The sequence below is a fragment of the Lithobates pipiens genome, unplaced genomic scaffold, assembly GCF_037356315.1.
Source record: "Lithobates pipiens isolate NorthernLeopardFrog02 unplaced genomic scaffold, aLitPip1_a1.2 Scaffold_22, whole genome shotgun sequence".
NCBI classification, from domain to species: Eukaryota; Metazoa; Chordata; class Amphibia; order Anura; family Ranidae; genus Lithobates; species Lithobates pipiens.
Window position 1 is genome coordinate 313564110 of NW_027507784.1, and position 12381 is coordinate 313576490.

Sequence of the window (12381 nt, forward strand, 5' to 3'; positions counted from 1 at the left end):
CGACACGGAGGAGAGAATACATCACTTCCTCTCCTGTGTTTACATTACAGGAGAGGAAGTGATGTCACCGGGGATTTCCATTCGTCGGGAGCGATCGCGGGGGGGTGGCCATGAATGAATGGCCGTCCCCTCGTCCGGGATCGCTCCCGAACGAAAACCGACCGCCGCAGGCACCGGGCGGGGGCCCGATCGGGCCCCCGACCCGCGGGAGGCAAATCACGTACATGTACGTGCTTATGCCTGCCCGTGCCATTCTGCCGACGTACATCGGCGTGAGGCGGTCGGCAAGTGGTTAAGGTGAAAAAAAAAAAAACAACTGGCAGTGACTGGCCCCCCAGCCTCCCCCCCCCCCCATTTTACTTACCTGAGCCCTGTATTTGTCGGCAGAGTCACGCTCTCCCTCTCTCCATGAGGTCCCGGCTCTTGACTGGATAGATTGCGCAGCCATTGGCTCTCGCTGCTGTCAATCAAATCCAATGACGCAAGTGCCCGGGGGTGGGGCAGTGTCCGGCATTCGGGTCTATGGACGCAAATGCTGGACTCGGGAGCACGCCCAGTAAGCTAACCCCCTCAGGAGAGCAGTTCTCCTAGGGGGCTATCTGATGTGGGGAGGAGCCGCGAGAGCCGCCGGGGAACCCCAGAAGACCAGGTTTGGGGCAAAACAAGCTACACAGTGGAGATAAGTATGACATGTTTGTGATTTAAAAAAAAAAAAACAAGCCTTTACAATCACTTTAATGTTTTGGCTTTACATTATACATTAAAGAGGAACTTCACCCTTTAAAAAAAAATAAAGTCAGTAGCTACAAATAGTGTAGCTGCCGATTTTTAAAAATCAAGTATTTAAAGTGGTTGTAAAGCCTTAGACCCTTTTCACACTGTGCCGCCACTGGTGTCAGTGGCAAAGCAGCGCTATTTGACCACTAGCGGGGTGGTTTTAGCCCCCCCGCTAGCGGCCAAAAAGGGTTTTTATCGCAGCACTGCCCCATTGATTTCAAAGGGGAGCAGTGGTGAGTTCACCTTTCCTTCACCTCTCCAAAGAAGCTGCTGGCAGGACTTTTTCTGACGCCCTGCCAGCGCACCGCTCCAGTGTGAAAGCCCTCGGGAGCAGGGGGTGGGATCGAGTCCCATGGTCTGTGTCAATGAACGCAACAGCAGGACTTGGGAGCAAGCCTGTATATGGGTGCCCCCATGAAAAGTGGCTTTCGGCAGGGGACCCCAGAAGAAGTCGGCAGGGGACCCCAGAAGAAGAGTATCGGCGGCTGCTCTGTGCAAAACCATTGCACATAGCAGGTAAGTATAGGCATGTTTGTTGTTTTTTTTTTTTTTTTAAACAAAAAAAACACGAGCATTTACAATCACTTTAACAGACCTTGGAGTTCAACGATATCTTCCCACAGCGGTTCTTCTTAACGCCATCTGGAATTTGGGAGCTGGTTATGACTTCCTGAGGAATCACAGCCAGCGCCCCACTGCACATGCACAAGATTGTGCATTGCAGGGAGTCGGGTTGTGCAGCCTCCTAGGACGTCTAACGTGTCCCAGGGGGCTACACATGGGTAGGGAGCGAGGAAAGTGCAGTCATTCTCCCCTGGGCGGGTACCTGTCAAAAAAGGTGCCTGCTTCCTGTGACAATCCCCTCTGTACATTGCAAGGAAAGTTTTTACATTTCAGCCTTGAAGAGTATCTCACCAAAACTGAAATTCTTATTGCAGAGGATGCCTGCAATCTATCTTAGTGCAGACTTCTAGGGATATCAGTAAGCCAATCACACAAGCAGGAAATGACATTTCCGGGGGACAGAACCTAGACCGTATGTGTACCGAACACCTCCAGGTTGCCATATTGCTTTGAATTGTACAGAAAAATGACAGCGCTGCAGATTAAAAAGGAAATTAAATTTTTAATCATTTTCATTTTAAATAATTTTCAATTAAATTCATTTCTTTTTTCTATATATTTTTTTTCACAAAAGTGGAAGTATCCTTTAAAGTTTAACTTTTTTTTATTTTTAAGAGGAAAAAAAAAAAAACACACAGCAAAAATTCATTTTTTCGGATTATGGCCGTACAGGACCCCCGAATGGAATGCAATCTGTGAGGTCGGCTTTGCTTACAATATTTTGCCCAGTTTAAGGCTGTTAATTAAAGACAGAAGAGAGAATGTGGGGGGGCATCTGTCAAGTAAACAACGCTGAGCTGGCTGGGGTTATCAAAAATGTTCCGCTGCAATCACAGTGCCGGCCAAAAGATGCAGCAAATATACTCAACAGGTCCTGTTACTCCGATTCCCAACAAATATCTTCTATTCAGGAAGACGTATTGGAGACAATGCAAGTCTCGGCAGGGTTCCCTGTGCTTTTTTGTTTTTTTTAGGGAAACTATTATTTTGCGTTTATATACAGTAGTTATACAAAATAATCACCCTCCTTTAACATTTTGTTGCTTTGCAGCCTGAAAAGAAGACAAACACTGTTTTTGTTTTATCCAGCTGCATTTATCATAGTATTTACTTGTGCCGATTACCTAGTGTTTGCCTGTATGAGTCCTATCAGCTTCAGTTGATAAGACTGCAGTACTGCTGTCCTATTCCCTGCTTTACACTGTATGTGAGGTCACATGGTCACATGGTATGTAGAAGGAAGCTCTGAGTGATAAGCAGCCTGCTGGGAGCTCAGTGCTGTGCTGTAGGAAGTCCTGATAACAGATAGATAAGCACATAGAGAGTGTGCCGTAAATCAGGGGTGATCTGGGCATGCTCAGTGACATCATTCTAAAGAACAAAAAGGATTACAACAATACTAAGCAAGTAAGGAGATATCTATAAGCAGTGTTCATTAACCACTTGCTTACTGGGCACTTAAACCCCCCTCCTGCCCAGACCAATTTTCAGCTTTCAGCGCTGATGCACGTTGAATGACAATTGCGCGGCCATATAACACTGTACCAAAATGACATTTTTATCATTTTTTCCCCACAAATAGAGCTTTCTTTTGGTGGTATTTATTTACTGCTGGGAGTTTTATTTTTTGTTAAACAAAAAAAAATCATGTTTAATAGTTTGTTATAAAATTTTGCAAACAGGTAATTTTTCTCCTTCATTGAAATACGCTGATGAGGCGGCACTGGTGGGCACTTACAGGCTGCACTGATGGGCACTGATAGGCACAGATAAGGCGGTACTGATGGGCAAAGATGGGCACAGATAAGGTGGCACAGATGGGTGGCATGGATGGGCACTGATAGATGGGACTGATGGGCACTGAGAGGTGGCACTGATGGGCACTGGTAGATGACACTAATGGGCACGGATATGTGGCATATGACGTGCAGCACTGTTGTTGAGGCAGATTGTGGGCACTGATGGGTGGCACTATGGGCACTGATGGGTGGCACTATGGGTGTCACGTTTCCTATAATTAGGTGGCTCTGGCAGGGGGCAGGTGGGCACTGATGATCTGGCCGTGATCGGGACTGAAGTCCCTCTCACGGCCGCCGGTGATCAGCTTTTTTTTTTCTCCTCGTGTGGAAAAATAGCCGATTACCGGCTCTGTTGTGATCACATGATCAGCTGTCATTGGCTGACAGCTGATCACGTGGTAAGGCGTCGGGATCGACCCCTTGCTCCGATCTGTGATCAGGCGAGTCAATAGACGTAGTCCTGGCAAAGCAGGTCCGCGCTGTAGCCGTCATTTGGCTATAGCGCAGATCTCGAGCGGTTAAGGTTTTTTATGCTGATTCACATGGGACAAAGTTGTAGGGGAGGGTTTACAACCACTTTAAGGCTTACCTGTAGGTGCAAGAAATATCTCCCAAACCTAAAAGGTTTAGGAGATATTTGTAGAACTAGCTGCACCGATGTCTACGGTGCAGGCCCACTGAGTGTGCCGTTTGTAACGGCGATCATGCTGTTAGTGGCGGCACCAGCGCGCATGCACAGGAGTGATGTCATCGCGGCTCCGGCCAGTCACAGTGCCCGAGCCGTGATACCCGGAAGTCACTCCGGGATAGATGGCAGCGTCGGAAGAGGGTAACGAGGACCGCTTCGGGGTGCTTCGATCTCAGGTAAGTAATTCATAATGAGCTAGTGTGCTATGCATACTAGCTCTTTATGCCTTTGTCTTGCAGGGGTTATTTTTTAATTTAAATTTTTTTTCTTTAAAGTGGAAGTCCCACAAAAATATATATTTTTTTAAAGTCAGCAGCTACAAATACTGCAGCTGCTGACCCTTATCTGTCAAGGGCGCCCACGATTGTCGGCACCCGAAGCCATTCTGTCGCTTGGCTCTCAGGTGCTGCTGCCACCATCTACGGTAAGGAAATCAGGAAGTGAAGCCTTGCGGCTGCACAGCCTGATTCCCTACTGCACATGTGCAAGTCGAGCTGCGCAATTCGGATGGTCCCTGCTGTCTCTGGCATCCGTGTGATCCGTGACAGCGGGGGGGGAAGAGGCGTATTATACCCGTATCTGCCCCCCCCCTCCCCCTTGAAAAGTGCCAAATGCGACACCAGAGTGGGGGAGGGTTCCGAAAAGCAGAGGTTTCATTTTTGTGTGAACCTCCGCTTTAAATGTGATGGTGACTGTTTGTGGCCTGCAAGCTTCAAGTCATTCCACAGATTTTCAATGGGGTTGAAGTCTGGGCTCTGACTAGGCCATGCAAGGACATTCACAGTTTTCTCCTTCAACCACTGTGTGGTCATTGTTGCTGTGTGCTTTGGGTCACTGTCATGTTGGAAGGTAACCCACCTTCCCAATGACAACTTGCAGAAGGCAGCAGATTTTCCTCAAGATTTTGATGGTATTTTTCCCCATGCATTTTTCCTTCTATCCTGACAAGTGCTCCAGTCCCTGCTGCAGAGAAACATCCCCATCACAGGATATTACCACCTCCATACTTTACTGTAGGAATGGTGTTATTTAGCTGTATAGGATTTCTTCCCAACGTCAATTGGTGTTGAGGCCAAATAATAAAATTTTTGTCTCATCTGACCAGAACACCTTTTTCCATGTGGCCTCAGAATCTTCAAGGTACGTTTTGGCAAAGCTCAGTCATGACTGCATGTGGCCTTTCTTGAGTGGCTTTTTTCTTGCAACCCTCCCATACAAGTCACATTTGAAGAGAATTTGTGATATTGTCAAGTGCACACAATGACCACTCTGTCATAAATACCTCCAACTGCTTCAGGGTTGCTGTAGGCCTCTTGGTAGCCCTCTTTGACCAGTTTCCTCCTGGCTCTGTCCTCCAGTTTGGAGCAACGGTGTTCCACATACCTTCTACTTCTTAATAATAAACGTCATTGTGCATCTAGGCCTTGATAAAACCTTTAAAAATAATTTTTTATCCATCTCCTACTTGTGCCTGTCCACAACTTTATCCGGTAGATTTCGGTGACAGTGGCTTGCCACGCATAGTTGATTGCTTCCTTCGGTTGCACCACCAGGGACTGAAATGCTCCAGGAAAGCTCTTTTCATGCTGAGCTAATGAAATAGACCACAGCTGATCGCAGTTGAAAGTCAAATGGCTTTATGCACCATTGAGAAGGTGATTAGCTACATCTGATTGAGTTTACAAGTCATTTTTAGGAGGTGGGTGATACTTTTAACCAACTCAGTGATTCTCTCCTTTCTTTTTTTTTTTTTGTTATATCTTTCACTTGGATGTTATAAGTTTCACTGACGAAATACAGCTGGATAAAACAAAAATTGTGTCTGTCTTCAATTCAGGCTGCAAAGCAACAAATGTGATTATTTTAAAGGGGGACGATTCTTTTGTATAACCACTGTAAGACTAGGTTCAGGCCTATGCATGTCGGGAAGGTGCGCAAAATCGCATGCTTTCCCAAAACGCAGAGAAACCCGCCGCCATTTAGCGAACATGCAGCAGTGCCATTCATTAATGGCATCCCCATGCATCTGCAAACTCGCTGCATTTTTAGAAAATATTCTCGGACTTCTTTTTTAAGCATTTCTCATACATAGGGCAGCCTATTGAAAGAATGGGCTGCCGTACATTTGAGACATGGGATTTTGTGAAAAATGCCCGTGTTTGGTGGCACCTGTAGATGTGAACCAAGACTAAGAAGACTCATGTATGGTATGTTGTACAGTATCTCACAAAAGTGAGTACACCCCTCACATTTTTGTAAATATGTTATTATATCTTTTCATGTGACAACACTGAAGAAATGACACTTTGCTACAATGTAAAGTAGTGAGTGTGCAGCTTGTATAACAGTGTAAATTTTCTGTCCCCTCAAAATAACTCAACACACAGCCATTAATGTCTAAACCGTTGGTAACAGAAGTGAGTACACCCCTTAGAACAAGAACGGAAGGCAGCGACAGCGGCGACAGAAGACCGGGCCACCGCCTGTAAAAGAGCTACAAGAAGGCGCGGTGGCCCGGCAGAAGAACCAAAGGCGGCGACAGAAGAACGGAAGGCAGCGGCGACAGAAGACCGGGCCACCGCCTGTAAAAGAGCTACAAGAAGGCGCGGTGGCCCGGCAGAAGAACCGAAGAGGGGGACAAGACCCCCGAAGTCGGGAGAAGAGGCCGGCGGCGGGGAGGAAGAAAGCCGGACTCCTCCGCTAGTAAAAGAGCTACACACACATAGCGGAGGAGTCCGGCGAGAAGACCCCCGAAGACGGAAGACCCCCGGAGCTGTGCAATAAAATATTTTTTCCCCTGTGTTGTGTTTTTTTTTGTACTTTATTTCACAGGTGAATGGGTAGGGGTACATTGTACCCCATACTCATTCACATAGGGTGGGGGGCCGGTATCCGGGGGCCCCCTTCTTAAAGGGGGCTCCCGGATTCCGATAAGCCCCCCGCCCGCAGACCCCGACAACCAACGGCCAGGGTTGTCGGGAAGAGGCCCTTGTCCTCATCAACATGGGGACAAGGTGCTTTGGGGTGGGGGGGCCGCGCGGCCCCCCCTTCCCCAAGGCACCCCCCCATGTTGAGGGCACGCGGCCTGGTACGGCTCAGGAGGGGGGGCGCGCTCGCTCGCCCCCCTTTCCTGGCCGGCCGGGTAGCGTGCTCGGACAAGGGTCTGGTGTGGACTTTGGGGGAACCCCCACGCCGATTTTTTTCGGCGTTGGGGTTCCCCTTTAAGCCCATTCCAGGCGGCGGAGCCCGCGACGTCTCCTTCGCGGGCCCCGCCTACCTGTACACGCGCTCGAAATGGGCGGACTTTCCGAGCGGGAACAGTCCGCTCATTTCGAAAGTACAGCGGACAGGCCCACACACGGGCGGACTGTTCGCTCAAACACAGTTTCAGCGGACAGTTTTTCGGAATTTCCGAAAGACTTTGTCCGTCCAACTGTCCGCTGAAACTGTCTGCTGAAAGCCCACACACGAGCGGACTGTCCGCCCAAACACTGTTCCGCGGACAAGGTTGGGCGAACAGTCCGCCCGTGTGTACGCGGCCTAAGTGAAAATGTCCAAATTGGGCCCAATTTGCCATTTTCCCTCCCCAGTGTCTTGCGACTCGTGTTACAAGGTCTCAGGTGTGAATGGGGAGCAGGTGTGTGAAATTTGGTGTTATCACTCTCACTCTCTCATACTGGTCACTGGAGTTCAACATGGCACCTCATGGCAAAGAACTCTCTGGGGATCTGAAAATTTTTTTTTTTGCTCTACATAAAATGGCATAGGCCAAGGGTAGGCAACCTCGGCCTTCCAGCTGTGGTGAAACTACAAGTCCCATGAGACATTGCAAGACCTTGACAATCACAGGTATGACTCCTAGAGGCAGAGGCATGATGGGATTTGTAGTTTTAAAACAGCTGGAGTGCCGAGGTTGCCTACCCTGGCCTGGGCTAGAAGAAGATTACCAAGACCCTGAAACTGAGCTGCAGCATGGTGGCCAAGACCATACAGTGGTTTAATAGGACAGGTTACACTCGGCCTCGCCATGGTCGACCAAAGAAGTTGAGTGCATGTTCTCAGTGTCATATCTGTCTTTGGGAAATATACGTATGAGTGCTGCCAGCATTGCTGCAGATGTTGAAGGGGGGGGTCAGCCTGTCAGTGTTCAGACCATACGCTGCACATTGCATCAAATTGGTCAGCATGGCTGTCATCCCAGAAGGAAGCCTCTTCTAAAGATGATGCAAAGAAAGACCGCAAACAGTTTGCTGAAGACAAGCAGACTAAGGACATGGATTACTGGAACCATGCCCTGTGGTCTGATGAGACCAAGATAAACGTATTTGGTTCAGATGGTGTCAGGCCTGTGTGGCAGCAATCAGGTGAGGAGCACAAAGACAAATGTGTCTTGCCTACAGTCAAGCATGGTGGTGGGAGTGTCATGATCTGGGGCTGCATGAGTGCTGCCGGCACTGGGGAGTTACAGTTCATTGAGGGAACCAGGAATGCCAACATGTACTGTGACATACTGAAGCAGAGCATGATCCCCTCCCTTTGGAGACTGGGCCGCAGGGCAGACCCCAAACACACCTCCAAGGTGACCACTGCCTTGCTAAAGAAGCTGAGGGTAAAGGTGATGGACTGTAGGGCTGCAACTAATGATTATTTTCATAATCGATTAGTTGACCAACAGCCCCACATCACACAATTCCCATTGGAAAATCCAATCGTGTGTACGAGGCTTTAGTCTTGGCTAAAATATTGTTTTGGTCATATTTTAGTAGACTAAAATGGTATTAAGTTAGTCGACTAAAATGTTTTAGTCGGTTTTAGTTGATGACATTAACAATGCCTAGCAGTGTACATACTGTACTGGAAGATTTTTTTTTCTGTTTATTTTTAGAGGTTAACCACTTGCCTGCCGAGCTATTTCCCCCCCTTTCCGCCCCAGGCCATTTTTCAGCGCTGTCGCACTTTGAAAGACAATTGCGAGGTCATCCAACACTGTACCCATATGACATCTTTATCATTTTTTGAGACCGATAGAGATTTCTGTTGGTGGTATTTAATAACCACTGGGGTTTTATTTTTTGGTAAATACATTTAAAAAAAGGCAAAAAATGTTGAAAAAACTTTTTTTTTTTCTTCATTTGTTAGAAAATTTTGCAAGTAAGTAAATTTTCTGGCTGCACCGACGGGGTGGCACTGATGAGGTGGCTCTGATTATTAGTGTAAATGTGCCTGTCAGAATTGCCAGTTACTGGCTCTCCTTTCCTCACACTGTGACAGTGCATGAAGAAAACAAATTTGGCAAATTTGTTTACAATGTGATCAGCAGTGACTGGACACAACTGATCACATGATAAAGGGCCACTGTGATTGATGAGCCGAGTCCAAATGGCACAGCAATCACAGGACACGACCAATGTGCTCCCCGGGAGCGGGATTCTGGGAGGACGTTAATAGATGCCCTTCCAGAACTAGCCGACCATGCGGTCAGCAACAAGCTGCCTGGCACGGCATCTCCGGGGGCATCGGGTAATAGGAATTGCTAATGCTTGGGGATGGGCTGACAGATGCCCAGGCACCAGGACCCAATTTCTAGTCGCCATGGCAACCTGGAGCCTGGGTTTGTTGATACTATAGATATTATATTATTATATGGGGTTATCTATATATCGTATAGGGGATATATATATATAGTATTATTATATAGGGTTATCTATATATTGTATAGGTATATATATTGCATTGGGGTATATATTATTATATAGGGTTACCTATATATTGTATAGGGATATATATATATATATATATATATATATATATATATAGTATAGTATAGGAGTATATATTATTTTATAGGGATATATATATATATATATATATATATAGTATTATTATATAGGGTTTTATATATATATATATATATATATTGTATGGGTATATATTTTGTATAGGGGTATATATTATTATATAGGGTTATCTATATATTGTATAGGTATATATTGTATAGGGGTATATATTATTATATAGGGTTACATATATATATATATATTATAGGAGTATATATTATTTTATAGGTATATATATATATAGTATTATTATATAGGGTTATCTATATATATATTGTATAGGGGTATATATTGTTATATAGTGGTGATTCAGTTCACATTGTGCGCTATACAAATATTTAATTCAGTCATATAGAGGTATGTATGTATGTATTATATAGGTTTATCTATTATATTACATAGAGGGATATATATATATATATATATATATATATATATATATATATATGCTTGTATATGTTGTATTGGGGTGTATATATAGATAGATGTATGTATTATTATATAGACGTATGTATATATTATATAGGGTATGTATTATTCTATAGGGGTATGTATGACACTCCCAGTACAGGACCCCCAGGCTGTCAGTATATATAATATAGGGGTGTATATATATATGTATATTCTATAGATATTATCTATCAGACTCACAGTAAAGTCCCCCCAGGGCTCTGAGGAGGACAATCCTGGTCATCCAGAAGGTTCCTGTCCTCAGGGTCCCGCCATGGCGGCTCTTCTCCCCCCCGGGCTCCGCTGTGCCCTCTGGCGGTGGGGGAGGGTGTGTGCGCGCCCCCTTCCTCCTCCTCAGCCCCCCATTCCCGCTATCACTGGGCGCAGACATGTTGCTGTCCACACCGCGCATGCGCCGACCTGTCAGTCCCCTCCACGTGGATCCCAGCCAGTCGCTGCGCGATCCCGAATGCCGGTACCTAACTGTGCGCGTCCCCGACAACTATTCACCTGGGACACAGCAGGACTGCAGGTCCTACACCCTGGGGCCCCTGTGCTGTGTCCCCCTGGGGCCCCTGTGCTGTGTCTGCTGTCTGGATCGCATATATCATGTAACAGGCTTTGCTCTGCTGACTGAGTGTTATTAAAGGACCCCCCCCCCATACACCATCATTAGGGGTACACAGGACCCCAGACTGGTCTGATAAAGTAAAGATCAATTGATTTGATAATCTATGCAAAAAGATCAATTGTTTTCTGCCAACTCAGTTTGAAATAATCTGATCCAAACTGAGTTGGACTCTAAATGAATGAGAAGGGAAGTGAATTTGATTGCAGATCACACACCACCATTATGTGCAGACTCCGGATTCCCGCAGATTTCTCTGTGATTTCCAGTGGATTCGCCTAGACAGGGAATGTCTCGGACCTCCCGGGTTGTCTTTGCGAATGTGCGGGAAACCCTGCATGTGCACAGATGTGCCGCACTCTCTGAGGACCTGAACCCACATCTGTGCACACCCAGGGAGCCGGGAAAACAATGAGGAAAAATGAAAAGATATCCATTTGGAAGAGGTGAGGAGACAGAACAGCACAACGTGACCTTAGGTTAGGGAGAAGATCCACTTTAACCATTCATCCAGTTCTGGGAGGGCATCTATTGACATCCTCCCAAACCATGCACCCGCTGAGGCGCACATCTGGCACACTCTGTGATCACTGTGCCCTTTCCACACAGCTGATCACAGATTGGACTAAAGGGCCAATTACAGCTGATCACAATGTAAATACACTTGCCAGTTATCAGCATTCCTTTCATGCCCATCAGTGCTGTCTTTCAGTGCCACCTATCAATGTCCTTTAGTGCCACCTATCAGTGCCCTTCAATGCTGCATATCAGTGCAACCTCATCAGTGCTGCCTCATCAGTGCAGCCTGTTAGTGCCCAGCAGTGCAGCCTATCAGTGCAGCCTATCAGTGTCGCATATCAGTGCAACCTCATCAATGCCTCCTAATCAGTGACAACCAGTGCAATCTATCAGTGCCTACCAGTGCAGCCTATCAATGCTGCCTTATCAGTGCCCACCAGTGCAGCCTATCAGTGGCCAACAGTGCCGCCTCATCAGTGCCCACTAGTGCATAGTATCAGTGGCCAACAGTGTCTCCTTATCTGTGGCCATCAATGCTGCCTCATCAGTACCCACCAGTGCAGCCTATCATTGCCACATATCAGTGCCTCCTCATCAGTGGCCAACAGTTCTTCATCAGTGCCGCCTCATTAGTGCCACCTCATCAGTGACACCAGTGCAGCCTATCAGTGGCCAATTGCCGCCTCATTAGTGCCGTCTAATCGATGCAGCCTATCAGTGTCGCATATCAGTGCAACCTCATCAGTGTCCACCAGTGCAATCTATAAGCGCCGCTTAATCAGTGCTCACCAGTGCAGCCTATCAGTGCTGCCTAATCAGTGCCCACCAGTGCAGCCTGTCAGTGCCTCCTCATCAGTGCCATATATCAGTTTTTGCTCATCAGTACCCACCAGTGCAGCCTATCAGTGCCACATATCAGTGCCTCATCATCAGTGGCCAACAGTCTTCAGTGCTCATCAGTGCCGCCTCATGAGTGTCCATCAATGCAGTCGATCAGTGCCTCCTCATCAGTGCTGCTTCATCAGTGCCCACCAGTTCAGCCAATCAGGGCCACATATC

At 46.9% G+C, this 12381-nt stretch overlaps 1 protein-coding gene across 1 annotated transcript in view; it reads right to left on the reverse strand.

The window, feature by feature from the left end:
- The window catches only part of LMF1 (lipase maturation factor 1), a 551994-nt gene extending 541399 nt beyond the window's left edge, over positions 1-10595 (reverse strand). The window contains exon 1 of the mRNA XM_077449405.1: positions 10377-10595. Within this exon, the coding sequence (XP_077305531.1) occupies positions 10377-10587 (211 nt within the window). The 5' untranslated portion in view covers positions 10588-10595. The remainder of the gene's footprint in view (positions 1-10376) is intronic.
- Between the last annotated feature and the right edge of the window lie 1786 nt (positions 10596-12381).